Here is a 27,768-nt window from a genome sequence, read left to right as displayed (position 1 = left end):
ACTCTGGCAAGATCCCCAGCAGAGGCACAGCTGTATGATGACACGAGGGACCTCAGGGTAGGCAAAAGGTTTAGTGTAGACTAAGATTGAGAACACTGTGTCAGTCAGGTGAATGGACTGCTCTTAGATACTGTGCTGAAACAGGGAAGAAGGACAAGTTTGAGACATCCTTTCCCAGAAAGGCTATACCTATTATCCATTCTCTTCTTGAGCCATTAAGCACCATCTTCCATCATAGCTAACAAAGAATAAATACATGTATCTTAATAATACTTCACAGTGAGTCAAAGTCCAGTTCTGTTCCTTTCCAGACTTCATATTTCTATGTAAAATTAATCTGAACATGGGTTGATGTCACACTTGTATCCTTTCAGGACATCTTATCTGTAATGTTGGAGCTTTCTGAAAGAGCAAAAATCTCATATGGTAAAAGTAGGAAGAAAATTGAAAAATTACATAGTGGCATTGATTTGCTATACAAAAGAGGCTGTTCCACTCCTCTCTGCCTCATTTTATCTATTGTAGTAATTGTAGAGCTCATTGATACAAGATGACTCTTACTTTTTTATTTGAGTGCTATGATTTCTTTGATTACTTTCTTTCTTCAAACAGCAGCTTCCAAGAAACTTTGATGTATTTTCTTATGACTGTTTGGGTGTCTTTTGTCAACAGTTGTTAAAAAATATTTTCCATATTTTTCTTTCTCCTTGGGATACCTCAGAGTGTTTAATAGCCCACAGGCTATTTTAGCAGTCAGCTTCACTGTAACAATGATATCTATAGCCAAACGACTGTGGAAAAGGAAATACTCCAGGCCCCATAAAAATCTCTGTTGAATATAGTGTTATGTGTAGCTGATTCTATTAGATTACAAAGGGCCTAAATGCACTCATGAACTGGCTTCCCACCTGCATACCTAACAACAAGTTTATTTTATAAGATCCCCAGGCCTATTTTTTTGCAAATGCTTATAAAATCACTTTTCATGGCCTTAAATCAAAACTCTTAAATGTGGTTTGTTTTATAAAGTTGGTTCATAATTTCTTGCTATTAAATGTGCTATACTAAGAATTCTATTTAAATCTGATGAAAAAATTGAAATACAGGTACATGATGTGCAACATATAACCTTGGGTAATGGAATTAAGTGTTCCTGTTTCATCATGTCAACAGCAGCAACAAAAAATGAGCCAAGCATCAACCCTACAGAAGGGGAGAGACTGCCCACCTTCTGAAAAGTGAGGCTTGTCAGGTAGTTGAAAGCCAATGAAGAACTGGGATAAATGCAAGGAAAGAGATGTGTTCCTTTGAGAAAGATGCCTGTGGGGTCCAGGTTGCATGAAGGACCTCAGTATAAATCAGAAATTGCTGTTAAGAAAAATACACTAACAATCTTGTCTGTAGTGCTGATATTTAACTTTTCCTTTTTTGTGTGGTCCTATTTGTGTTTACATTAAGCACCATCACAATTCTGAATTCCCTCTCTTTGTTACAGAGATGAGCAAAGGATGACATTTCCATTTCATGATAACTTTCTATATTGCTAAAACCACTTTTTTTGTACGTGACTGAAAAACCCAAACATTTACTGCATTTTTTACCAAAACCAAGCCAACAACAAAAAAATTTGTTAAAAGGAGTACTGACCTGGGATGTGAGAGACTCCACACTGAATCTCTTACTGTGCATGATTTAGTAGAAATACAAGTACATCCATGAATCCTTAGTCACTTTAGTACAGAGAAAAAATGTACCCCTCATTCTATTGAAAAGCACTGCATTAAACACCTGATCTTTTTATGAGTATTTCTTTACCAAGGAGCAAAGACACCCAGGGCAACGATGCCCCAAGAAGGCATTTAAACAGTGATATCTGTGTTATCATGGTAGCCTCTGGCTGCTGGAACAGCAATAGGCAGGCAAAATCCCATTGCAGTCCTGATGCTGTCTCTGAGGCTTATACTCTCATTAACAGTGAGAAGATTGCTATTTATGTATTGGCACTGGAGGGAAGCATCCTTGATTGCTACCTTTGATAGCACAGTGACCCCACCTCCATCATCTGAGTTGTTGGGCTCATATTGGATAGTACCGTTCCAAAGCCTAGGAGAAGCATGTAACGTATAATAACTTGGCTGAATTATAACATCATTGCTTCACACATGGCTTATGTGTAAGATTTCAGTGAATTTAACGACACAGAAAGCTTAAAATGCCTGCATTATTGTGCTCTTAGGGTCATTGGGATCAAAGATAATGAGATGGTTTTTATTTACCCAAACCTTTAGCTCAAGCTAAGTGGCAGATTTACTTCAAAATAGTCAGAAAATTTATTCCTTACTAAAGGCAAAATGCTTTTACATCTTTTTCTACAAAATTCCCCGCCATCTACAGATGTTCTGAAGTGAATCACAGGACTAAACTGGGAAGTCTGCTAGAAATAACTATCTGAAAAACAGATTGGCAGAGCACTGTAGTTGGTTTCCTTTTTTTCCCTATTTTTCACTCAATAGCTGGGGGGCGAGTGCATTTTGTTTACTGACAGCTGATGTTTTGTTTTGTGTCATTTGGTGTCTGCTTTTGCACTGTTCAAAGGTTCATTTAGCTGTTTTAAAGATTAATTTGTGCTGCCGGAATGGGGCATTGCATCTTTCTGCAGAAAAACAGATTTCCTCAAACGTGGGTGTTTTTTAAGCCTGTACATAGCTATGCTAATGCAGTAGTGCACATATTTAATAGTTACATAAAAAGTCTGTCACTGATATACAGCCACTTCACTAGAAGCAAAGCTTCCAGCCTGCCAGCAAATATCTATCCTAGAATTCTGGAAAAACAAGTCAATTTTCAGACAATACCTTCCTTTTTATTTAACTGTAGTTTGTCACAAATTGCTTAGTTTCTAGTTATCCCACATGTTAGCACTACAAATTTACGTGGCTTAAAATTCTAGCTCTTCCATTCTACGTGTAGTCTTGTTCCATTTTGGGAAAACTTACTAGTCTTGCTGCATATTGGCAGGCTCTTGACTTCATTCATGTGCAAAGGGTTTGGTATATAAGTGCATGCCCATATTGTCTAGTAGAAGTTACAGAAGTTACAGACAGAAAATTTATGGTATGCTTCTGTCTTTGAAGAGTGCCAGGTTGTTCAGTTTTCTGAGTTGAAAGGAAAGGTGGGGAAAGCGAATACATTTCCTACTGTTTGTTTCAAGCTAAACCCCTTTCCTCATTTTTTTTTCTGTTGACAAGAATGAGATGGGTGTCAAGATATGAGAAAACATGGAAAAGTTCTTGTTAAGTGAATCTCCCAGATGTCCTTTATTCTGTTCAGCATTCAACCTGCATTAGCAGGAGAGGGGAAGAAAAGTCATTCATTCCATACATACCTTTCTGTGAACATCAGTGTTGTGATTTGCTAGTGAATCCTCTGATCTCCCCATGTAGTCAGCATCTGGATCATTGCTCCCTGTCATTTACAGAACACCCTCTGAAACTTCTGTCAAAGTATTTGGATGTAACTTTGTAGTGAAGTATAAGCATCAATTATTTCCTACCACTTATTTTACAAGGGTTAATTATCCGGCTTTTTTAAATTTTAGGAAAATGTAGACAAAGAAATTAACAAAGAAATTAGGCTTGATAAAACAATCCACCCCTGTGAACCTGAAAAAAATATATGCAAGAAATGAGGATATACTTTGGTTCTGGAAACATAGAAGTGATATAGGACAGTTTACTCGCTGCTGTTCTGGACTAGATAATGACAGGACTCCTTCACAAAAAAATACGTATTAGAGAAGATTTCTTCTTTTCAGTGTTTTACTGCATGGTTGTCAATAATTTTTTGCCTAACGTATACTTTGATATTCACTTTTATTACAGGAAGCTTATCAAAAACTTCACACATAACTGTAGAATACTAAGCCAAATGATTATCAGTTGCCTTTTACCCCCAAATTAATATTTTATTACAACTTCCAAGTGCACCTGAATGAGCCCATTATTCTTGCTATTCTATAAACTGACAATTGAAAGCAAATTGTATTGGCAGACCCTTATCGAACAAAATTACTCAACAAGAACCATCAAGGAGCAATTGTTCACAGTGAAACTCAACTATAATTATGGTACTCCAATAATGAGAAAAGTAACTTCTTCTTTTTTACTGTTAATGCATTTCTCCCTACTCTGGATTCCAGCACCTAAGCTGCTTTTATTAAATGACAATCACTAATGCTTTCCTGCTTACTAACAAATTGATTCTTTCATTGCACAAGCATTTTCTAGGATGGTTCTGCCAGTTTATTCTTTCAAGCTTCGGTTCTGCTTCAGTGGCATGTCTGGACTTTAATTCTTACAACTAATACACAACGGAATGTGTTTTCTGAGAGAAGTTTAAATGTATATGGATTTCTCCATTAGGCAGGTAGGAAGTAGTTCAGAAGCAAACTATGGGTAAGCACTATGTAATGTGAATAGCATTGCTTGCTTTGAGCTGGTCCATTAGGGCTGAGCTTGAACTGTAGAACTGAGATTAAGCTCTGAGTGTAGGACATGAGGGGATGCCTTCCTTCTCCACCCTTGCTACATAGTTCACTGCATGCTCAGGTAGTCACGGTAAACAGTTCTACTTTATCCCTAGAAGTTCAAGAAAGTTCATTGGCATAAGGAGTCTTGTTTACATAACATACACTATTGCATATTTGCTGACTACAGAAAATGGGATAATTTCTTGTAACAAGCATGTGAAAGTTACTATTCATAACTAACAGAAGCAGAAAGATAGGAGGAGAAGAGCTGGAGGAGACTGATAGATACACATAGAAAAATGTTTGTAAATAAGCTACACAGATATATTCCTTGCTTCTTGGTGAAATTAAAAAAAAAAATTAAAAATAAAAAAAAAAAAAAAAAAAAAAAAATCTGAACTCACTTTGTAGCCTAGCAGTAAAGCATTGGACATGAAAGCAGATTCAGAATTGTTTGACTGTGAGGTGGGAGAGAGAGGGAATAGTTCTCCTGAATAATGTTTAGGGTTTTTTAGAAGCCAGCATACCTTTACCAAATTCAGCTTTCTGAAGTATCATTCCTAAGTCCACATGTGGGAAGTAATCTCTAATTTTGGATTTTACACACTGGTATTAAACAAGCCTGTTTAAGTGCCTTATGCAGTCAGTGAAGACTGGACAGTTCTGGACTGACTTATAGGAACTGTTTGTGACTCATAGTGTCGAAAATTTGACTCCTTTCCTTGAAATGCACATTTCTTTCTCAGACAAAATATCTAGATATTACTAGCTATGGAGATGCCTCCACAGTTCTGGGAGTTAAATTATGGGAGATGAATGCATGAGATCACCAAAACATCAGTGTTAGGTCCAGTATATCATTTATTTGTTTGAGCCTTGACTCCTGATATTTTGCTTTCTTAATTTTGATTTAGAAACTCACACATTACAACCAAACCATTTTCTGCAGACTTCAGAAACTTCAGGAGTATGGGTATGTGGCCCCTGCTGCTTATTGAAATAAACAATGATGCTTTTCATATGTTAAGAAAGCAGCAGGATAGTAATAAACAATGGAGGAAGAGATGGTGGCTTGTCAGTTTTGTGTAGATCAGAAGTTTAAAGTTTATGTATTGGAAAACATGTGCTCAGGTAGTAAATGGAAAAAAATATATAAAGGATATTCTGAAGTGCAAGATGTGTCAGAATCTTATAAAGATCACAATCAGGCGTAGTAATGAATAATCAAAAAAAGCTGTGATGTTTCAGAATAGGGTTAAAAGAATGCCTTAACCATGTCATTATACTTATGAAATCACATAATCATGTTTTTCTGTAACCTTATGTAGGCAATTTTTAAGTTTTGCTCATTTTCAAATTTCTGGTATAGCTTACAGCTTCTAAATGTAATACACCTATGAAAATGGGCAAATTCAAAATAGAGATTAAATAAGCTTGTTTCTTATGTCTCATAAGTACCTGTTATGTATCATAATGAATATTGATGAAGTGCAGAAGCCCCTAATACACAGACTTAATTTTATTTAAATACCTTTACATGCCCTGATGTCAGTAGGGCAGGTGTTCCGTGATGCAGTCCAACTCTGAACTGATTTTGAACCAAAGAGCAAGACTTGTTCTTTCCACAAGAAGATACAGGGTGGTATGAACACTGAAAATGTTCGGAGTCGCTTAAGGGTGAAATGTCATTAGATTAAGAAAAATATGTTGCAATTCAGTTATTAAAAAAAAAAGTTAATTGCGTCAGTTAATCTAACTGGACAAAAGTATCTCTTTAATTTATATTTGTTTCAGTGCTACAGTGAGTGTGTTGCAATTTTTTAGAGTTCTAAGTAATCTTTGAAACAATATAAAACTAATACCACAATCAATTACATTAACAACTGACTTTTTCCTATGTTTTTGTCCTCTTTTGCACTCCATTTGCTTCTCTCATGGAAAGACAAGAATAAGAAAGCAAATCATGGAAGCGGTGTCATTGCTTCCTTGTTACAGTTCCACTTTTCTTTCCTCAAACCTCTCCAGAATCTCTTTTGTGGGCACACTGTGGGACTGATGTGAATTGGGGGTTGCATAAGCTGTATGCTAGAAACTGGTGAATCTGTTGTCCAAAGTATTCTCTCTTTGTCATGTGAGAAACCAGGATTGTTTGCAGTGTTTGTTGCTGTGGGGGCAGAGGGCCAGAGGACTTGAGAAGGTATTTTAGAAGTATACATGCTTCAAAGTATACAAACTTTCCTATAAGTGCAAAGTTTCCAAAACATACCAACAGGTATAAATACTTGCCAGTGGGTAATAGGGTAAAGAGTGGAAAGTTATTTAATATAAAATTTCAGAAAAACAATTCAGAGAACAATGTTTACACCTTGTGCTAATTCAAGAAATCTTCATCTAGCAGTGAGAGCTCTATGACCATAGTTTACTAAAAATATACAGTAATTTATTCTTGTATTTTGTGGTTTTATTATTTGATTTTTCAAAGATATCTTCCCTTGACTAAACTTAACTAATGTCAAGTGGTATAGGGATACAGAAAAAAAAAGAATGAGCACTAACAGCAAGACAAGTAGGTTACACCTGTGTGATTTCCTTTAGCAGCAGGGTGTATGTATCCTTTTTGCAAAATCTGGCTTCTGAAGTCTCAAGAAAGGGGCTGGAACTGCAGCTTCCATTGTTTGAGGCTGCTTGGAACACAGGTCTTAACTGGGGACCTTCTGTAATGTAAGGCATTAAAGGAAGTGGGATGTCTTGCAGCAAAATTTCCATTCCCTTCATGTGTGCACTGATGTGCACTGAAAGTGCAAAACCCAGCAGATTTTCTTCCAGTTGCTTTTTGCAAAATCATCAGGTTTTGTTTATTTATTTATTCTTCCACTGGTTTTTCTGTTACAGAAAAATACAATTTTTTCTTCACTGAAATGTGTTCTCTTCTGATGCACACAAATGTGTTATTAGTAGCAGGACTGAAGAAGCTGCAGTGCTGTGGCAAGTGGTTCTCCTGTTTGAAGCAGTCTGTAACAAATGGAACTAGTGTGAAATCTAGGAATAGCTTCCAAGCCCTGGACACTTGAAGATGGCATTGGGCGTTGGGATGCCGTTTTTCTGTGGGTGGTTTCCATGCTATTGCAGAGTTGAAAGGCCAAGCACTGCCCAAGGGAGTACCTGTGCATTTTGCTCTATAGCCTCTTTAGCTTTAGCAGGAGGCAGGTTAGTGGGAAACCAGAAGCAGAACGTGGAAATACCTCATAAGAAGGTCATTTTCTATGACATTAGTTCTGACCCAGAGAAGTGATAGAGCTTTATTTTTTACATCAACTGGAGAAGACATTCCAACCTTTGCTGTTTTAATTGGAAGAATAAGAAACCTGTGTTTATGTAAAAGATCTATTGCTATAATGGGGGTGAAACAGTTCAATACAAGACTGTTATTATTAATAATAATTATTAATTGTTAATAATAACGTGTTAATAAGTGCTGCTAATTAATATGTACTAGCTGTATTCTTTTTGGAAGATTAATCTTACATTTAAAATCATTAAAATGGACTTGGTGCATTATTTAAAATGACAAGACAACAAGCTGAATATTTTGTCATTCATGTCACTTCAAATTCTTCATAGTCATCACTCTAACACTCATATAAATTACACACAATCAAAATCTTGTAGAAAAAAAATAAGACCACTAAAAATGTATGTGGTGTGAGTTTTAACTATAATTGGTATTTTATATTAATCTGAAATATATGGCTTTCTTTTTTCATTTTTGCATTTCTGCTTAATAAAATGAAGTCAAGCAGATTGACCAATAGGAAATGCAAAATTGTAACATAGTCTGAGGTGGCATAACATCACTATGTTTTTCACTTGCACTAGTTCTATTTCAATAGCATTGCTGTACATCTGAGTGGGAGAATTACAGTGAAGAATTTTCTTGGGGAGGAAAACCCACCAGTCAGCCTCTTGTCACAAGGCTACAGTAGTGTCATCAAAACAATAAATAACCACTACATCTTCTGCAGGTTGATCTAATTAGTGAAATCCATGTCCTTTTTCTGCTGGCATGGCTATCTTTCTGCTGCCACTTGTGCTGTCCTTCTGAGGCCAGAGTGCTTTCCTGACTCCCATCTACATCACTGCCCCCTGCTCTTTATCCTTAAACTTGTTTCTTCAAGTAGAGATGTGCATGTTTCATATGTGTAGGCAATCATAAATATAGGAAAATACTTCAATGCCTTCCAGAATTGCATTAGCCCTCCCCATGATAAAATTACCAAAGATTGCCTCACATTCTCAAAGACTTCTTTGCCCCCTGTCCTTTTTTCATTCCTGTCCTTGTTTTGAGGCTGATGAATTCATCTTTCTTAGTACCACAAGAGCAATGTGGAGCATAGAATAATAGAATTTCAGTGTTGGAAGGGATCTTTAAGATCATCTAGCTCCAACCAAGGGCAGGGGGACACATCCCACCAGATCAAGTTGCTCAGAGCCCTGTCCAGCATGGCCTTAAACTACCAGGGATGGGGTACCCTCCCTCCACCACCTCTCTGGGCAACCTGTTCCAGTGTCTCACCACCCTCATGGTGAAGAACTTCTTCTTAACATCTAATCTAGACATCCCTTCCTCTAGTTTGAATCCTTCCCCCTCATCCTATCACTACCTGACATCCTAAAAAATCCTTCACCAGCTTTCTTGTAGGCCCCCTCCAGATACTGGAAGGCTACAATAAGGTCTCCTCAGAGCTTTCTCCTCTCCAGATTATTTTCATAGAGTAGATATGTGCTTTCAGAGCTTTCTGCTTCCCAGATCTGGAACTGCTGGAGTTCAGTCAGAGTCTGCATTTTTCATAGGGCACAGTCCATTTTCTCCCATTGCCTGCCCTTGGGACTGGTGACTCAGTCTCTGGACTGAGATGCCCAATGTTGGATTCTCCTGTTGGATGTGCCAGAATCAGCTGCTCATTCTCATGTCTCAACCAGCTTCTCCAGAGCCAGCTGTTTGTCCCATTCCTTCAACCATCTGTCAGCTGGAGACTCTGTTTGTCCAACACAAACACACAGTTGAATCTCCTAAGTGCTGCTACAAGGGTACTGATCTAGGGAAGGAAATACAATGTTGTGTATTGGTAAGCAAACAAAGCCTTGTTGGGCATGCTCTATGACTAGTGGGAGAGGGCCATTTGATGTTCTGAATCTGTTTTTCCTACCACATCTTTGAAATCAATTTGTATCCTAACTTACATTTCCTGACACTTGCTGTCCTTACATTTGTAAAATGTTTGGAGACCATTGTATGACATTTTTAAGCCCATAGAATTATTAGAAAATAATTGTTTGCTGATGATAGAACCTGTATGTTACTGCTTTGATGATAAATGTAATTGCTGGAATTTTCTATGTAGATTTTTTTACTGTATCTTCAAGCGGTAGGAACAATAGCTGAGACATTTTTGATCTACAGGCACTCCAAAGATAAATAGTGTGCTGACTAGAAGTCTCACTGCTTAGTCTGTCACAGTCCAGCTTAAAATACATCCAGTGATGCATTAAACTTGCAGACAAAAGAAGATGGCTTTTATGAAGTGCTGGCACACAAGGACATTATTTGAGAAACTAATGTTAGGATCCAGATTTAAGATTTTTGCTTAAGATAGTCATGCAATGGAGCTGGGTTCATTTTTGTGGCATCTTGAAACAATCTTTCATCAGGTTCACTTGACGTTCAGGTAGGATAGAGAGGGACATAGACTTGAGACTGTAGGAAATTATCAGCATAAAAGTGACTAAATTTGTTGGTCACCAGAATTTCTGTAAACTTGAGGGTATACCAGTCTCCCAATGTACAGTGACCTGTTTGAAGACAAATGCTACTTATTTTGATGTATTTACCAGATCATGCCATTCCTTTGTTATCATGTGAAAGAGATGGTCTTGTGTTAAGGCATATCATTTAAAGGGATTAAAGAAAACAATCAGAACAGTTTAAAAACTCATAAACATCATCCAGTAAAAAAATACTGAAATCTCTTTTTTAAATCTGTAGGTAGATACATATAAATAAATTTTATAGTTACTTTAGCATAGTCTGAGCCAAATGAAGTACAGTTTGTTGGAGGTATTTTGGAGGGAGGTACATTTAGTGAATGAACACAGAAGAACTAAAAGTTGCTTTTATAAAATTAGTGTGAAAATAATTTGTGTTGAAGGATATGAATCTAAGGAGCATAAGAAATAAAATGAGAGCCTACAAACCTCTAGATAGCTAGATAATCTTTAAAAATATCTCCTGGAAAACACAGGGAGTGAAAGGATCACTAACAGGAAAGTAGAGGGGCACTCTTTTGAAGATCCATAGCTCCATTTGTCATTCCCTTCAAATGCAAATGTTCCACAAAGGTGTTTTAGTTGTTGATTTACTCAAAAAGAGAAAATTCTGGGTAACTTGTAACTTGTATGACAAAAAATACCACCTGAAAGCTAGGCTTACATCCCTATTTGTTGCAAGATGTTGTTGTCTGAAACAATCTAGAAATTACTACTTTCTTGAGAGAGTTCTGAATAGAGTAAGATCCTATAGTATCAAGCTGCCATTGTTTATTTGTCTAGATTACAGAACATTCCTCTCACATGGAGATGTCAGCCTCCTGATGGTAAGCAAATGGTAAAGGCAATGGAATCTAGGTCATTCATGTGCTTGAAACAAAAGAATCTAGGCTATAAAACTAGGCATCATTAGCAAGCTGAAGTAAAGAAAACATTAATTTTTAGAATGCTGTAATCTCTGAAAGCTTAAAAGTGATGTATCATTTAAGCTTGCAATGCAAAACCAATGAATAAAAATTAATTTGGTGGCAAATGCACATCTGCAGCTGTGCCCAAACACTCCATTAAAAAAAAAGAAGCTGGTAATTTTTCACACTTTAGAAAGGCTATTCAAAAAAGCTGTTAAGACATCTGTTAAGACAGAAAAAAAATGCATCACTGTGCCAACACTATGAAGCACTGTTTTATTCACTGACGACATAAACATGACAGTAAATACAAAAAACCAAAAAAAAAACCTCAAAAACACAACAACAACAAAAAAAAACCACCTTAATTTTATTAGAAGGGATGACATAATAATTGTGAGGAACTCCTGAAGAGCTAGACTGAAATATGTCCATGAGCATCACCAGGGTACCTGGAACTTGAAGTTGACATGATGAGAAATAGCCCATTCACTTCTTTAAATTCAATCTAAGGTGTAACAGCTCAGGAAAAGTACCTGCTTGTGCCTTACTGTAGGTTGTGGACAGTTTAATAAACTCTTCCACTGTTAACCAAACTGAGCAGAAAGTCAGCATGTACAAAAATGGAGAGTTGAGCTGGAACAATCATAACACCCTTCCATGCTTTCCCACCCTGAATACTGTGTTTGCTCCTCATCCCCTTGTCCAAATAAACCACAAAAATAATTTGAGAGGCAGAGAAAAAAAGTAATGGAAGAGGCTTCCTTTGGATTTGAGAAGTGTTAGAACACCCAGTGTTATATTGAGAAAGGTCAATGGGCAGGCTGGTGTTGTCACCACTTGGTACACCTAAGTTCCACACGATCCCTGGCAGAATCAGGCATTCTTAGGGAAAGAAAAGTGTACCACTTTTAAGACTTTTTACTTCCTTCCCAATCTTACTAAGTTACTTATTCATTACATTAGTTTTGCATACATTAGAATGTCTCCTTTGCAATATTAACCATTCTGAAAAACTTCTGGCTGCATAGCCTCATGGGCATGCTATTTGGGGCTCTCCTGTCAAGCAATTCTAGAATGCTGGGTGATTCCTGGTATGAGCAGTGAAATGGTAATTAGGTAAGTACCCAGTTTATAAGGTTATCTTCAGATTTGGATATTCTTTTAAGGAGTAATTGTAACATGTTATTCTGCTTCAATTTGGATATGATCACACCCTGGAACCATACAGGAAAACTGTGCTAGTTGAGCAAAACTTTTATTTCAATAACTGTGTATATGTTACGTATATACAAACATATGGGTTCAGAGCTTTGCTGGATTATACACACCCAATACACACACCCAGTCTCGGAGACCTTTTTTTTTGTGACATCCCTTTCAGTCTGTCTATCTGTGTGCTACTAAATCATTGAGCTGTTTGTCTTTGAAAGAAATAACAGCTCTGAGTTTGTAATTTTTTGGACACGGTTTATGGTTTGTTTTTTTCTTTAACCCAAATCTATTCCAAGATGTTACGCAGCAGTTTTTGCTATTGGGAATAGCAGGATCTTCCTTTCTAAGGAGACAATACAGGAATGACGCACATCCAGCTAATACAGTATCACACCAAAAAAAAAAAATTAATTCTTAAAGAATAGCCTAGAGAATTGTGATTGTGATACAAATGAGGATTTGAGGATTTTGCAAATGGGTAACATATTTAACTGCTGTGAATAATCTGCACATAACAGTTGGAATTCTAAAAGCCCCATAATACGTCTATAATCCTGATGTGTTTCTTTGCTGTTTTGCAGGCAGACCAGTAATGATTGTAGTTGAATACATGGAGAATGGATCTCTTGACTCCTTTCTGCGGGTGAGGTGCCATTTTCTGATGACATTTGAATAAGACACCATTCTAGGTTAAGATTTTAAATCATTTTTCATGAATTAATTTCTATATAATGTTATTCATGAATTTTTAGTGAAGAATAGAAGCATTTTCCCCTGGGTACATTTTGAAGATACAGTGATACATTAGAGCATAGCTGGAGAAAAAGATTTAAACTTAAGAATATAATTGATTTCTTCTACAAAAGTAGTTCCCACATTTAGCAACATGTATTTCTAGTAGTGTTTTTGTGGAGGAAAATATAAATTAAAGTACAAATTACTAGACTTATGGAAGTGCTTCATTTTTCTCAATCACTCTCAAAAATACTTTTTTAGGATTTTTTTCTGTTGAAGTGTAGAATAGAGTTAATAAGTGATTTATAATGATTTATGGTAACTTGCACTTAACAAATTGAATTAGAAAACATTATATGAGTGAAATATCCTGGCACTAAGTAGCTCCCAAAGGTCACTAATAAGCATTAAAGAAAATGTACAAAAATAATGAATAATATGTTGATGCAATTGAATCTAATTTTTTTTTAGAAAAGTAGAAGGAAAGAAAGACCCTCAATTAAACTTACCCTAAAATAATCTCTGTCAACAGACCCCTAGAGGTGCTCTGGAGGCCCACTGACATCCTATGTGAATGATTTGATTGTCAAGTGTTTCAAATTTGTCTTAAAAAGCAAATGTCAAGCCTTACTAGCCCGCTGCCCTGCCATTGCCATCTTCCAGAATGGTAAAGCTGTGACTGTTAGCAAGGTCAGGATGGGTGATCAGGGCACTGTTTTCATGAACTTAATTTAAAGGGTATCCTAAGTACAAAGAAGAGGTGTTCAGCAGGGAGCTGAGAAAATATTTGCAAGAAAAGCTATATGATGATGACTGAGGATGTTATGGTGTCAGGAAGAAGGAAAGAGAAAAGAGTGAGTAAAGAGGAGGGAAAGAGGAGCCAATTTAGAAAGAGAGCTAAATCAGTGAGAGGGACAGTAAGTCATACTGAAGGTACTTGTTTGACAGCAGGTTGAGAGAAGTTCTTCTTAGAAACTGGGTAAGTTTTAAAAATCACCCCCCTTGCCTTTCTGGCTCATCTCTCCATCTGCAGCAGACAGACTTCCACTGATCTGAACACCTTGGGCTTCTCTGTTCTGTGATTTTTTAGCAGTGCCCAAGGAAGACTTGCCTGGGCCTGAAACTCTGTTCTCTGCATGTCTGTGTGCTGGCTTTCAGAGGAGAAAAAACCCAAATACTGAAATAATTCCTGAGAGAGAATTACCTTTGTCTGCATAACTCTAGCATGATATCTACAGTCCAATTATTCTCCACATTCATTTCTTTATCAGAATAGTTACTGCTTGCTAGGATACTTTAATAGAAACTGACATTAGCAAAATTATGATGTTATTTTGAAGCAATACTTCTCACATTGCATTGATATATTTGTAGGCAAAACTGCTGGAGGGAAATGTGAGCTAATCATTTCTGCAGCTGGTTTCTTGTATATCATTTTACAGTTTCAATTCACACTTCAGATATGGCTTATTCTTTTAAAGTGCTTCTTGAAAGGACTAATATTCAGCATACCAAAGCAGTGTAGATACATCATCAGCATTTCTGTTAATAATTAGTAGATCAAATGGTTGCAAAGCAACCCATTTTTAAAAAATCCAGCTGCTTCATTAAGAATAGTTGCTTTCTCTAGATAAAAGCCTACACATTAAAAGCTTTTGTGAAGATAAAAAACAGAGGCTTATCTTTAGCAATCCTAAGTATTCAGGAAATATAACAATTCTTATGTGGTGAGATTTGGAAGAGCTTATAAGTTATTTTTTTATTACTGTTCAAAACAAGCACTAATTACAGTGCAAAGTTTTTCTCACCATAAAAAAATATTTCCCTATATTTCCCCCTATATTTGCAACCTGCAAAAATTAACCAGCACATGCCTCCAACCTGCCCTTCTCCAAAAGCCTGGAAAAATGGGTGAATCTTACCATTTCAAAACAAAACACTGTGATGAAACATATGAGAATATTTCAGAAGAAAGACTTCTTGTGGAAAAAAAATTGCCTTCATCCTCCTCACAGCCTTAGTGAGATGTTGGCTTTCGTGCCAAAACGTGTTGTGTGAGGAATCATGCACTCTTAAGTAAAACTCCCCTTGACCCCTAAGCCCTAAAGTTTAAATAGCCTTTACTTCCTTGCTTCACAGATGAGGAAATAAGATGTTAAGTGATATGTACAGCACTGTGCACAAATAGCACAGAGTAAAAATTAAATCAGTTCCTGTGAATTCCAGCCCGGCAGCTTTCACTCATCCTTCATTACCAAGTTGGAGAGATAGAGATCTAATGGGTGGGGTGTTCAATGGGTAAGAAATAGGCTGGATGGTTGCATCCAGAGGGCAGTGGTCAACAGCTCGGAGTCCAGGTGAAGACCAGTGACAAGTAGTGTCCCTGAGAGTTCCATACTGGGACCTGTACTGTTAGTATTTTTGTCAACAATATAGACTGTGGGATTGAGTGCACCATCAACAAGTTTGCAGATGACACGAAGCTGAGTGGTGCTGTGGAAAAGCCAGAGGGATGGGATGTCATCCAGAAGGAAAATGGGTAACCTGGAGGGGTGGGCCCAGGTGACCCTCATGAAGTTCAGCACCTGTTGTCAGTGTAGTGTCCTGCACCTGGGTTAGAGCAATTCTCACTATAAATACAGGTGATAGAGAGCAGTCCTATGGAAAAGGGCAAGAGGTGTTGCTGGACAAGAGCTAGCAGGGTGGGCTTGCAGCCCAGAAGGCCAATTGCATCCTGGGCTGCAACAAAAGAAGTGTGGCCAGCAGATTTGAGAGAGGTGATTCTCACGGTTTGTTCTGGTAAGACCTCACCTGGAGTACTGCATCCAGCTCTGGAGTCCTCAATGCAGGAAGGATGTGGACCAGATGGAGCAGATCCAGAGGAGGGGCATGAAAATGATCAGGAGGCTGGGGCACCTCTCCTACAAAGACAGCCTGAGAGTTGGGGTTGTTCAGCCTGGAGAAAAGAAGGCTCAGGGGAGACCTAATAGTGACCTTTCAGTACCTGAGGGAGGCCTAGAGGAAGGCTGGAGAGGGACTGTTTGCAAGGGCCTGTAGTGATGGGGATGAGGGACAATGGTTTTAAATTAGAGAGGAGTAGATTTAGATTGGATGTTAGGAAAAAGTTTTTTACCCTGAGGGTATTGGAACAATGTAACAGGGAGGCTGTTGAAGCCTTATCCCTGGAGATATTCAGGGTGAGGCTCGACAAGTCTCTGAGCAATCTGATCTAGTTGAGGATGTGCCTGCTTACTGCAGGAGGGTTGGACTAGATGATCTCTAGAGGTTCCTTCCAACCTGAATTATGCTGTGATTCTACAGGGATACCTCTCATGTAGACAAGGTTGCTCAGAGCTTCATCCAACCTGGCCTTGAATACCTCCAGTCCCTCATTTAATGCTGTATTTTAGTTGCAGTTTTGTGGTCAGGTCCCCAGACTGCTGCCTTACTTTCTCCTATTTGTAGTCATTAATCAGCAAACCCAGGCAGATCATGGCTTCCCCCCCTACAAAATATCCCACATGCTTGCTGGTAACCTTGAGCTTTTGGGAAAAAAAAGCATTGGCATGCACTTGCAATATGAAGATGCTTCAGATATATTCTTAGTGAAAAGCATCAGCTAATGAGAAAAAATTCAGTAAACTGATGGTAAGTAATTACAGCGATTGCGCACACTACCAGACAACCTAAATTGCTGGAGAAACTTGACACTAAATTTTCCTCAAAAATCCTGCCATTTTTTTTCAGTTATATAAATCTAATTTCCATAAGATGAAATTCAGTTATCTTTTTTTCCTCACTGAGTCATATAACTTAAATCATCCCACAAAAGCATACCTGAAATTTGCTGTCAGATAAATGCTCATTTGACCAGAAATAAAAAGCATATGACTCCACTTCTGGTAATGCTTGAAGAGAATTCTCTTAAAAAGGATGTGAGTTTCCAGCTTAGTATTTCCTCAGGGACTAGGGGTTCGCTGTTGTGGTTTAACCCCAACTGGCAATTAAACCCATCTGCTTGCTCACTCCACCCCTCAACCCCCCTTGTGGGATGAGGGAGAGAAGCAGAAAAGGGTGAAAGTGAGAAATCTCTTTGGTTGAGATAAAAGCAGTCTAGTAGGTAAAGCAAAAGCTGCACACACAAGCAAAGCAAAACAAGGAATTAATTCACTGTTTCCTCACCAGTGGGCAGCTGATACACTCTCCCTATCTCAGCCCACTCCAGGCAGATGCCTCACAGAGTTACAAGGCTATTAAGAGTTAAATCTCATCTACTGTTTTCATAGCTTCACCTTAAAGGGTCTTTCATGGCTAAAGTAATTAGATTTAGCATCACATAGACAGGAACAGTGTGATTAGTGAGCTAGGTGCCTTGTGTGGGTTTTTTTATGGGGAGGAGGTTGTAGTGCTGCTTAAGTTCAGTTGCAGAGAATGCTTCCTGGATACACCTGCTGGCTGTGGTCTGCACTCACCCGCCTCAGGTCTTGTTCAGTGTGGGCATGAAGTTGAGCCCCAGAAAAGCAACACACTTACAAGTTGACTTTTGGGGATGTTTTTCTGTGATTGGCTACTTTGAATCATGTAAAATAAACCAAAACACTATCCCCAGAGTACTTCCACTTCTTTAGGCATTTTTCTGCAGCTGCAGACTACAGGCTCCCCTCGGCTTTATTCTTGTTCAGTGCCCAAGGTGTGCTAACCCACAGTCAGTGACAGCAAGGTAGGAACAAGGGAGATAGCAACATTAATCTGTTGAGAACTCATGGTGTTGTGGCATGTTCTGTAGCAGGTCTGATACTAAAATGACCTGTCAGCTGTATCCACTGCACTGTGTTTCCTCACCTTTCTTTATTAGGAAGGGAATTCTCCATCCCTGGAGATATTTAAAAAGAGAGTGGATGTGGCACTCAGTGCCATGGTCTAGCAACCGCAATGGTGGTTCAAGGGTTGGACTTGATGATCTCTGAGGTCCCTTCCAACCCAGCCAATTCTGTGATTCTATGATTCTATGAATGGGCATTTACCAAGGATCAAGGTGAGAAAGAAAGCTCCTCAGGGTTTGCAGCATTTTCCCTTAACTGTACCCTGAAGAGACAGATGCTTAGGTTTAAATGATGTTCCAGGCTTGCCCAGTTTTGTGAATCTCTGAACTGTAGGAAGAAAGGATTCATTTACCTAGAGTAAGCACTGAGTGGTCTTGCTTTCCCCATACTTACTGTTCACAGTAGTAATGCTGCTCTTCCTAATTAAAAAAACTTGGGACTGATACAATTCCCTTCACTTCAGAAAGAACACTTGGTAAAAATAGCTACATTATTTACAGGGATGCAAAGAAGGTAAAAAAGCTGAAAAATATATTTTGTTTTTCAAAATGAATTATTTTCTAAAGATTCAATAAAAATATGCTTAACTGCCTCAGAGCACTAACTGCAGCAGACTGTATAGCAAATGAAAGCCTGGAATTCATCACCAAATTTTAATCCTTTGAGGGCTGTCTAACGGAGGATAAGATAAATGTAAAACAGTGTGAAAAAATGTTACTAGAAGAAGGAAATATTATGATATATTACTCTGATGCACTATGCTTTGTGAAGTTTTTCTCACAACAGCTTTGCTATCAGGCTCACCCTTTTTTCAACTAGTTTAGATGCTGTGGCAGACACCTACATTTAGTGAGTTTGGGGAAAAGGGAGGAAAAAGAAAAATGAAAACTTGTAGAAAGCTCTGGAAAATGATGTTGTAAAGTATGTCTTGTATATTCATCTAACATGGCCTCACTAAACAGAGTCAGCTTTGAGGAGAAGAGGCCAGATGGTCTTTCCCAATTTTAGTAGATTCCATTGCTATTTATCTGCATCCAGAGAGGCAACAACATTCAAGCACATAACTAATACTCCTTTTTTTGGTTTCACATGCAGTATTCATGCTCTTTCATTTATTCAAGGCACACTCCTTTTCTGCTAGGATAAAGGTGACATTTTGCTTTCAAAAATGACTCAGTAAAGAAGAAAACCTGCAATGGAGGCTGCTGAGACCAATCTTTTTTTCTGACCTAAAAAAAAATCGAACTATTAGAAACCGAGTTTGAATTAGTGCAATACCTTAATAATGTAAGCAGCATATATTTATGTGATCTAAGGTTACACTGAGAAGTTGTTGCTGATGCTACATGGCAACTTTTGTTCTCTAAAACAATGTTTTAGTCTCTTAAAATGAGGTAGAAAACACTATTTCTGATATTGCTGTGATAAATTCATCTAGAAATGCTGAATATTTTTAATCACTGCAGATAATTTTCCTACTGAGTAACAAGGAACTTATTACAAGCTGTCTTGTATTTGAAGCCAGAAAGAATTTAATACATAATATGGACACTTTCAGCGTGGTCTTTATGAATTTGTGGAGAATACGTAAGAAACCAGAAGATCAGAACAGAGACAATGTCATCCATGTCTTTAAAAAGAAGGCAAAAAGAAGCCAAGAAATTACAGGCCAGTCAGCTTAATGTCAACTGCTGTAACATTTCTGGGACAAATTATCAAGAAAGTATTTATAAGCACCTTAAAGATAACAGCGAGATAAGTATGAGCCAACATGGATTTGTCAAAACCAAATTATGTCAAGCAGTCTGGCTTTCTTTTGTAACATGGCACAGGGCTCTGTGCACTTATCAGGTTGCTCAAGGCTCCATCCAGCCTACAGCTGAACACTCCCAGGGATCAGGAATCCACAACTTCTCTAGGAAGCCTGTTCAGTGTCTCACAACCCTCACAGAGAAGAATTTCATCCTAGTGTCTAGTTGAAATATACCCTCCTCCAGCTGGACATCATTACCCCTTGTCCTCTCACTATATTCCCTTGCAAGCCCTCCTCAGCTTTCCTGTAGGGTCCCTTTGGGTCCTGTAGGGCCTCTATAACGTCTTCCCAAAGCCTTCTGCAGGCTGAACAGCCCCAGCTCTCTGAGCCTGTCCTGGCAATGCAAAGCCAAGCAGAAACATTCAGCAGGCACAGGACCAAGCTAGAATGCACCATTATCATGTCAACAAATTTAAGAAATAATTTAGCAACTAATTACTTTTTAAAACTAATTAGAAATAAGTGAGGACCAGGGCATAATTCTCCACTGAGGCTGGAATAATCAGCTACAGAGTAGAGGACATAGAATAACTATTCAGAAAGGAGCCTGCTGGAGGAAATAATTATACAGGTTGCAGTAGATTAGGGGTGTCACATTGCTGTGAAAATGGCAAATACTGCAGTGGACTTTAGAAAGAGGAATATTGCCTGTAAGGTCTGTGAACAAACTTTTCCTGTCTTCTTCTGAGGGGAGGCCTCAGGGTACTAAGTCTTATTTGAGCATTAACACTTCAGAAACTGTATGAAGTAGCTGGGCAGAGTCTACAACAAAACCAACAAGAATAGTTCCGAAGCAAATTATTTCTTTGGCATGAACTTGTGTTCAGCCCAAAGAATATAGCAAGAGCAATATTTAATCTTCATGTACACCAAAAGCAGTTGCAAAGAGGAGTTGAAATCTGTGCCAGTGTAAGGGCCATGATCAAGGGAGGCATCTTACTTAAGTGGGGATCTTTATTAAGACGTAGTGTTGGTCCTGATGGGCTTCAAGTGCAGCTTAGAAAAAGGAGCCAGGAAAGAAACAGGGTGAGGAGATATCTCAATCCACAGTCAATGTCCCTTCTCGGAGTGTAATTCCATGGGAGCTATATCCCAGTCTACCAAAGTGGGCAGGAACACTACTTGGTTATGCCAGGGCATCCTGCTGCAGCTCAGGAAAACCAAGTCAACAGGTTGCCAGGCTGCTGCTGCTACTGGGTCCAGATTTTAGTGTGGCTGTTGCATGCTAAAATAAGCTTTGAAAGGGCTTTATTATGCAAGATTTTTTTTTAATTATAAAGATATTGCCCATATTTTTTGGTGGTTGAAGGGGCATTTAAGATTCTTGTGTAGGATTACTACTAACTATTAGTATTAGTTATTGTACGGGATTCTGATTAAAGAAGGAACTGACAGATGACCTAATTCAGGATCAGTAATATACGTCTGAGTGCAATCCACATGATAGTATGAAGCATGAGTTATACTTCCAGAAAATACCAAGTTGCAAGTTGAATTTTGGAAGAGTTATCCTGCTGAAGTTCATCTTTACATTTACTTAGCAAAACCCACATCTTTCATATAGTGACCAGTGGGAACTGGTGAATATGATATAGGTTAGACATAGACACACCTTTATCAATACTATTTTCCATGAAAAATAAGCTCTAAATAACTTGCATTAAAATATTTAGACCTGTGCCTGATCCTGTACACTTCTCAGAATATAAGGGCATAAAAGTGCTCTGAGTTACAGGGCAAACAAAGAAGTGGATTTTAGAATAGGCGAGGTTCAGAAACAATGCAGAAAAAATGCAACTACTTAGTAAAATGGAAAAAATCTTCTGAAGAAAAAAACTTTCATAGCCTTGTAGAAAACACTGAACTAGTGCATGCTGAAGCTGGAAATTAAATAAATGAGAGAAACTTAGGATATCATGCTTCTGCCCCCTAAAAACTAACCCTCTTCACTGGCCTATTATACTTCAGTGCTACTGAAAGGTCTGTAGCAAATAATACAGAAGAGAAGGGAATACTTCATCTACAAATGCTAGCAATATAAAAACAGGGCATTTGTGTTAGTGCAATGGCAAATATTCAGATATTGCATCTATACTCAGCTGATGATAAAAAATTATTTAGCAAAACCATTAAAGCCAGATTTGATGGGATGATGGGATAAATGTGGTAAGTCCACTGAGGTCTGAACTGCTGCCAGTATTGATTACACCTTTAACACCCCAGTGGGAATCCTATCAAAAACATATTTCACATCTAAATTCACATTCCCGTTCACATGGGAATCAGAATAAAGCTCTTGATAACAGCAATGATATCATTCATATGAGTGTTCTATGCCCCTGTATGACAAGTGAATGAAACAAGATAATGGAAAGTTGCCAGCAGATTGTTTTGGCTCCCAGATGTACATTGGGATTTACAAATGCTGAAAGTTTGAGGCCAGTTTCATACATGATATAATTTCATCAACTTAGTTGAATTTTACAAGAATTAAATATATCCTGGTCATCTTACCTCAGAGATATATTTCAATATATTGGAAGATAACAGTTTATAGACTGTAAGGGAATACAACTGGTATGGAAACTGATGCAGAAATGATTACTTAAGAGAGAGATTTAAGAGAGAAAAGACTGTTCTGGCAAAAATGTTTAGTTGTTCCAATTGCAAGGTGGCAATGAAATGCTATAAAAACAAGCATGAGAAGGGACAGAGGAGAACAGATGGAGAAGAGAATTCAGGTAAATATACAGAGGGAGAAGGAGGACACATGCAACTGGTATATTAGGAAATCTTTCACTCCTTTGAAGGTGGAGATAATAAGCTTGAACTTTTTGTGTCAAGGCAGAAGTCCAAAGAAATTTGAAAGAAGAAAGGAAAGAATGGCAAAAGCATGACATTGTTTTTAACTTGGGTGTTTCTGCTATACTGGTAAGGCAAATATGGATATTTGGGAAAGAGCAGAAAAAGGTTGTGCTTCATGAAAAATCAGTCAAGCATGGTCGAGATTTGAAAGAGTACAAATTAAAAAAGGAAGGAAGGAAGGAAGGAAGGAAGGAAGGAAGGAAGGAAGGAAGGAAGGAAGGAAGGAAGGAAGGAAGGAAGGAAGGAAGGAAGGAAGGAAGGAAGGAAGGAAGGAAGGAAGGAAGGAAGGAAGGAAGGAAGGAAGGAAGGAAGGAAGGAAGGAAGGAAGGAAGGAAGGAAGGAAGGAAGGAAGGAAGGAAGGAAGGAAGGAAGGAAGGAAGGAAGGAAGGAAGGAAGGAAGGAAGGAATGCTTGTGACAAAAGGTTAAAAGAGGTGTTGTAGATGACTCTGATGTGTTGAATGATTATAATGATGAGGTAAAATCTAGAGGTCTGGGGGGAAAGTTTTAATTGGTGCTTTGTTGCAGGGGTAAGGGGGGCTTAGTTGTTTTGCAAAATAAGTCATAGGTGCTTTGTTCCAAACACTGTTTCTGCATTTAACATTTTAAAAGTTACCCATACAGAGTAAGTGTGACAATTTTATCTTCAAAGACATTAACAAATGTTGAGTCTATTGAATATTTAGAATTATTAAATAAGAAGAAAAAACCCGAATCGTATGTGGCTTCATTACGTAAAATACTGGGTAGAGTTCATGTCCTTCATTTATTGGAAGATGCTTAAATTGTCAAGTACATTCTCATTTGTCTCTCCTTGCTTAATTGCTAGATGAAAAATTTTTATTTAGAATATCTGTCACTGGCATGTTTTGGACTCTGAGAGGTTCCCCTTGTTCTTGGGTATAGGTCTGAGATAGGGAACATCATAAGCCTGTAATGGCGGTGGCATGGGGGGTGTAGACTTTTGTAAAATGGTTACCACACCTCAGCTGAATGTCATCTGCAGAACTTGCTGCTTACAGGTGGCTTTGATGGAGGCAAAAAAGAAAGGGTGTTTCTTGTAGGTCTGACAGGATCACGTAGGGAGATCTGTGTCCACTTTTGCATGGGGAAATTACAAACAAAAACGATCCAGAGCACTGATGTAAAGAGTAGCAGTTCAGTCTGACACTTTACTGAATTTAATCAATTTACTGGATTTAATGTGAGCTTCTCCCCTACAAAAATCATCTTGCTTGTATGTGTGAGCTCAGCAATAGAAATGTCCTGAATGCTGATCGGAACAGCATTGCTTGGAACTAGTACTTGAGTGTAGCCCAATGCTGAATGTGTTGACAGAGAAAATGGAAATTTTACCTGCTTGCAGGGAAGAGTTGTTTGTTTTTATTTGGCTGTTCCTACTAAAATAAAAGCCTGACTTACTGAATAATCCATGAGAAGCTAAATGCCAGCTAAGGTCACAAAAATACTGCTGTAAGCAGTCTTCTGTAAATGGTAGAAAGAGCAGGCATAAACCACGCAAAGAGGCCATAATCAGATTTCTGTACAGGTACCTACTTGGTCCTCCCTGCCACATAATTCAGGATCCTTCTTATGTAAGAACTGGTAATATTAATATGGCAGATAGAAAAATGAGGCCTACCAAGATTGACCAGATGGCCAGGCATGACAAACAATATAATTCTTATTTGCATATGCAACACAAATAGATTTCAGCAGGAGCTAAGCAGCTTAATGCTGTCATTGAGTTTAAAAGGCTTAGTCACCCAGAAAGACTTTGGAAAAGTTATGTGACCCCTGAATTTCAGCCCAGATCTCTGTTTGAATCTAATGCTCAGAGACTGTATGGTGTTAGGTGCAAAACAGACATAACAGACAGCAGGTAAGGGCCCGATTTTTTTCCAGGTTAGTGGGCTTGTTGTTTTTTTAACTCAAACACGTGCACACACACACACACTAAAAAGACAGTGGAGCAACACCCGTAACTCATGCAGACAATTGAGGCTGCAGAAGTATAAAGAGAGGTTTTTGTTTCCTGAGGCCATAGATTAAGAGAGGCTTTTTCTGTGTGTTGTTCTTCCATTCAAAAATAGTGTTTTGGGGAAACTGATCTTAGTAACTGAAGATAAAAGACATTAAATGCCATCAGTAGAAAGACTGTGCAGTGTGTGAAAAATTGGAAGGAGGATAAGCTGCACAATGAGAAATGGGATAGCTTATCAACTGCTGAAAAAGTTAAATACTTGAGAAAACAAACTTGCAGTGGGCAGATTGGCGGGATGGGCTACAAATGTGAGTTAAATATGAGCTGTGGTTTATAACACTGGGACAAAATAAATGAAAAATAGCTGTGTTCTTTGAACTTGCATCTTTACTTGCAGAAGCATGATGGCCACTTCACAGTCATCCAGCTGGTTGGCATGCTGCGGGGCATTGCATCTGGCATGAAGTACCTCTCAGACATGGGCTATGTGCATCGTGATCTGGCAGCCCGGAATATCCTGGTCAACAGCAACCTCATGTGTAAAGTCTCCGATTTTGGTTTGTCACGAGTGTTGGAGGACGACCCTGAAGCTGCTTACACGACAAGCGTAAGTCTGTTTTATCTCATTTGAGCAGCTGATTGCCTTGGGCCTCTTTTATATTGGTTTCAGATTTGTTTATGCCATGAGAGTAGCAGTTTGTGTTGGCTTTGTTCCATTCTCTGTTTATGTGGCTTAATAGCACTGCCAGTGTGCTTGAGGGAAGTTGTTTTGGGTTTTGCCCCTGTAAGGAACATAGAATACATTTTGGCAGAAGTTGGTTGCTTGTTTCTTATTTAACAAATGTGTGAACTTTTCCACTCTTGTTTGTGTTTTGGGGTTTCTGCTAGGTTTTATTTGTTTTCTACATCCTTTCCCCTTCTGCTAACTTGAATTCATTTACAAAGATATGTCCTTAAAAGTCAGGCAGGAGAGGAAAGATATCTTACTAGCTTTGCTGTTGGAAGCAAGGTGTCAACTCTTGCATTTATAAATTCAAATTTTCACTTTATTTTACTTAAGTTTACCTTCTAATGTGATATACAGGACCTTTCAAGTTTTAAGTCTTGTTTCATTGATACTTCAATTCCTTATGTCATGCAAGCAAATTGTTATATTAGAAAGTGGCTTTGGGGTGGGACGTTTTTCTTTTTGTTTGGTTTGGTTTGGTTTGTGGTGCTGGGGGGCAGTTTCCACTGAAGTGAAAAATTCTAGGACATGGAGAAGCTTGTTCAAATTTTACTTGGAAGAAGAAAGTGAATTGTACCTGTAGTATGAAGTAAGTAGGGAAAGAAGTATGTGGGCACTAATAAAATTACAAGTTCAGATATGGCATTTTTTCACCATACCATAATATTCAGTTGTATTCCACTTCTGATTATTACCGCAACATCAAGAATATTAGCTAATTATAAACTGACTTCAAGTAACTTTCATATCTAAATATAAAAACATAAAATTATTTTAGAATGCATTCTTTAAGCACTCTCACAAACAGTATATATGTTCCCAGGGTGTCACAGTGACAGAATTCTAATAGAGATAATAAATTATCACTAGATCATTTATTTTGACCTATTTAATTTTTTTCTATATCACTTAAAAAAGTAATGTATGATCAAAATTAGAAACTCATCTAATTTAATTGTTTTATAGTAAGTAATCTGTGGTATCTTTCAGCACTGGTGAAGCCACGCCTTTAATACTGTGTTCAGTTCTGGACCCCTCACTATAAGAAGGACATGGAGGGTCTGGAGCGTGTCCAGAGAGGGGCAGCAAAGCTGGTGAAGGTTCTGAAGAACAAGTCCTGTGAGGAGTGGCTGAGGGAATTGGGGTTGTTTGATCTGAAGAAGAAGAGGCTGAGGGGAGACCTTTTCAGTCTCTACAACTCCCTGAAAGGAGGTTGTACAAAGTGGGGGTGAGGATGGGGGGGTGTCAGTCTCTTCTCGCTCGTAACTAGCGACAGGACAAGGGGAAAGGGCTTCAAGTTTTGCCAGGGGAGGTTTAGATTGGATGTCAGGAAAAACTTCTTTGCTGAAAGGGTTATTAAATACTGGAATGTGCTGCCCTGGGAAGTAGATGAACCACCACCACCCCTGAACGTGTTTAAAAATCTTTTAGATATGGTGCTTAGGGACATGGTTCAGCAGTGGGCTAAGTTAGCAGTAGTGCTAAGTTAGTAGGGTTAGGTTAAAGTTTGGGCTGGATGATCTTGTAGGTCTTTTCCAACCTAAACAATTCCATCTATTGAATTAAATGTAGCTATTGTTAATGGGATCACAGATCTCTTATATACATGGTTTTGGGGTTTTTTTGTTTGATTTTTTTTTATTTAGTTTAAGCCTAAAGCAGGGGTGTTCTGATAAATTCACTTTAAATTCTACTTCTTGGAACAAGGATTACACAGAACTCCAATCCAGCTAGAGAAAAACAAGCCACTTTGCAGGGCTTTCTGCTAGTATTAATATGCAAGCCTGGGAAAAAAAAAAAAAAGTAGTAGGTTTTTTCCTTTGTAGGGGAGATTTCCCTCATTTAATTCTCAAAACCTCTTTTGCTTCACACTGCTTCTTAGTATGAGGCTTGAAAGGAAAAATAAACATTACTGCAGCTTAACAAGTTATCGTATTATGTCTAAGCCTTGCTAATTGTCTACATGAGTGTGCTCAGCTGGCAGCAAATGCCCCCAGTGACAGACAAGTTAACTCACATTGCTCAGCACTGATCATGGGCTAATCAGCTCAGCTGGTGGAAGGCACTGGAAATGGCCAAGTGGCTTCTCCCAGTTCAGGAAAAAATACTTAATGATAATTTTAGGCTTTCCGCTATTATTCATCATGTAAGTTTCCAATAGATGCCAATACCAAACAATTATCCAGAATAATTAGTGCCTGTCTTTTCATTATAGCTAGAGATACTCTTAATCAGGAGATGCTATGTTAAAAAAAAAAAAAAGAGGGGGGGGGGGGCAGTATTTCATGACAATATATCTGTGTTGAAGGACTTTCTTGAAAAATAGGACAGGTTTTGATTAAATGCTCA

The 27,768-nt window shown here is 38.2% G+C and overlaps 1 protein-coding gene across 1 annotated transcript in view; it reads left to right on the top strand.

The window, feature by feature from the left end:
- The window catches only part of EPHA6 (EPH receptor A6), a 448,506-nt gene that overhangs the window by 370,096 nt on the left and 50,642 nt on the right, over nucleotides 1-27,768 (top strand). Inside the window, 2 exon segments of the mRNA XM_030446408.1 lie at nucleotides 13,056-13,117; nucleotides 25,090-25,299. Coding sequence (XP_030302268.1) covers nucleotides 13,056-13,117; nucleotides 25,090-25,299 — 272 coding nt within the window.

The sequence above is a fragment of the Calypte anna genome, chromosome 1 (genome assembly GCF_003957555.1).
Source record: "Calypte anna isolate BGI_N300 chromosome 1, bCalAnn1_v1.p, whole genome shotgun sequence".
Taxonomy (NCBI): Eukaryota; Metazoa; Chordata; class Aves; order Apodiformes; family Trochilidae; genus Calypte; species Calypte anna.
The sequence above is the reverse complement of the archived record's forward strand: the minus strand, read 5'-3'. Positions and strand labels throughout refer to the sequence as shown.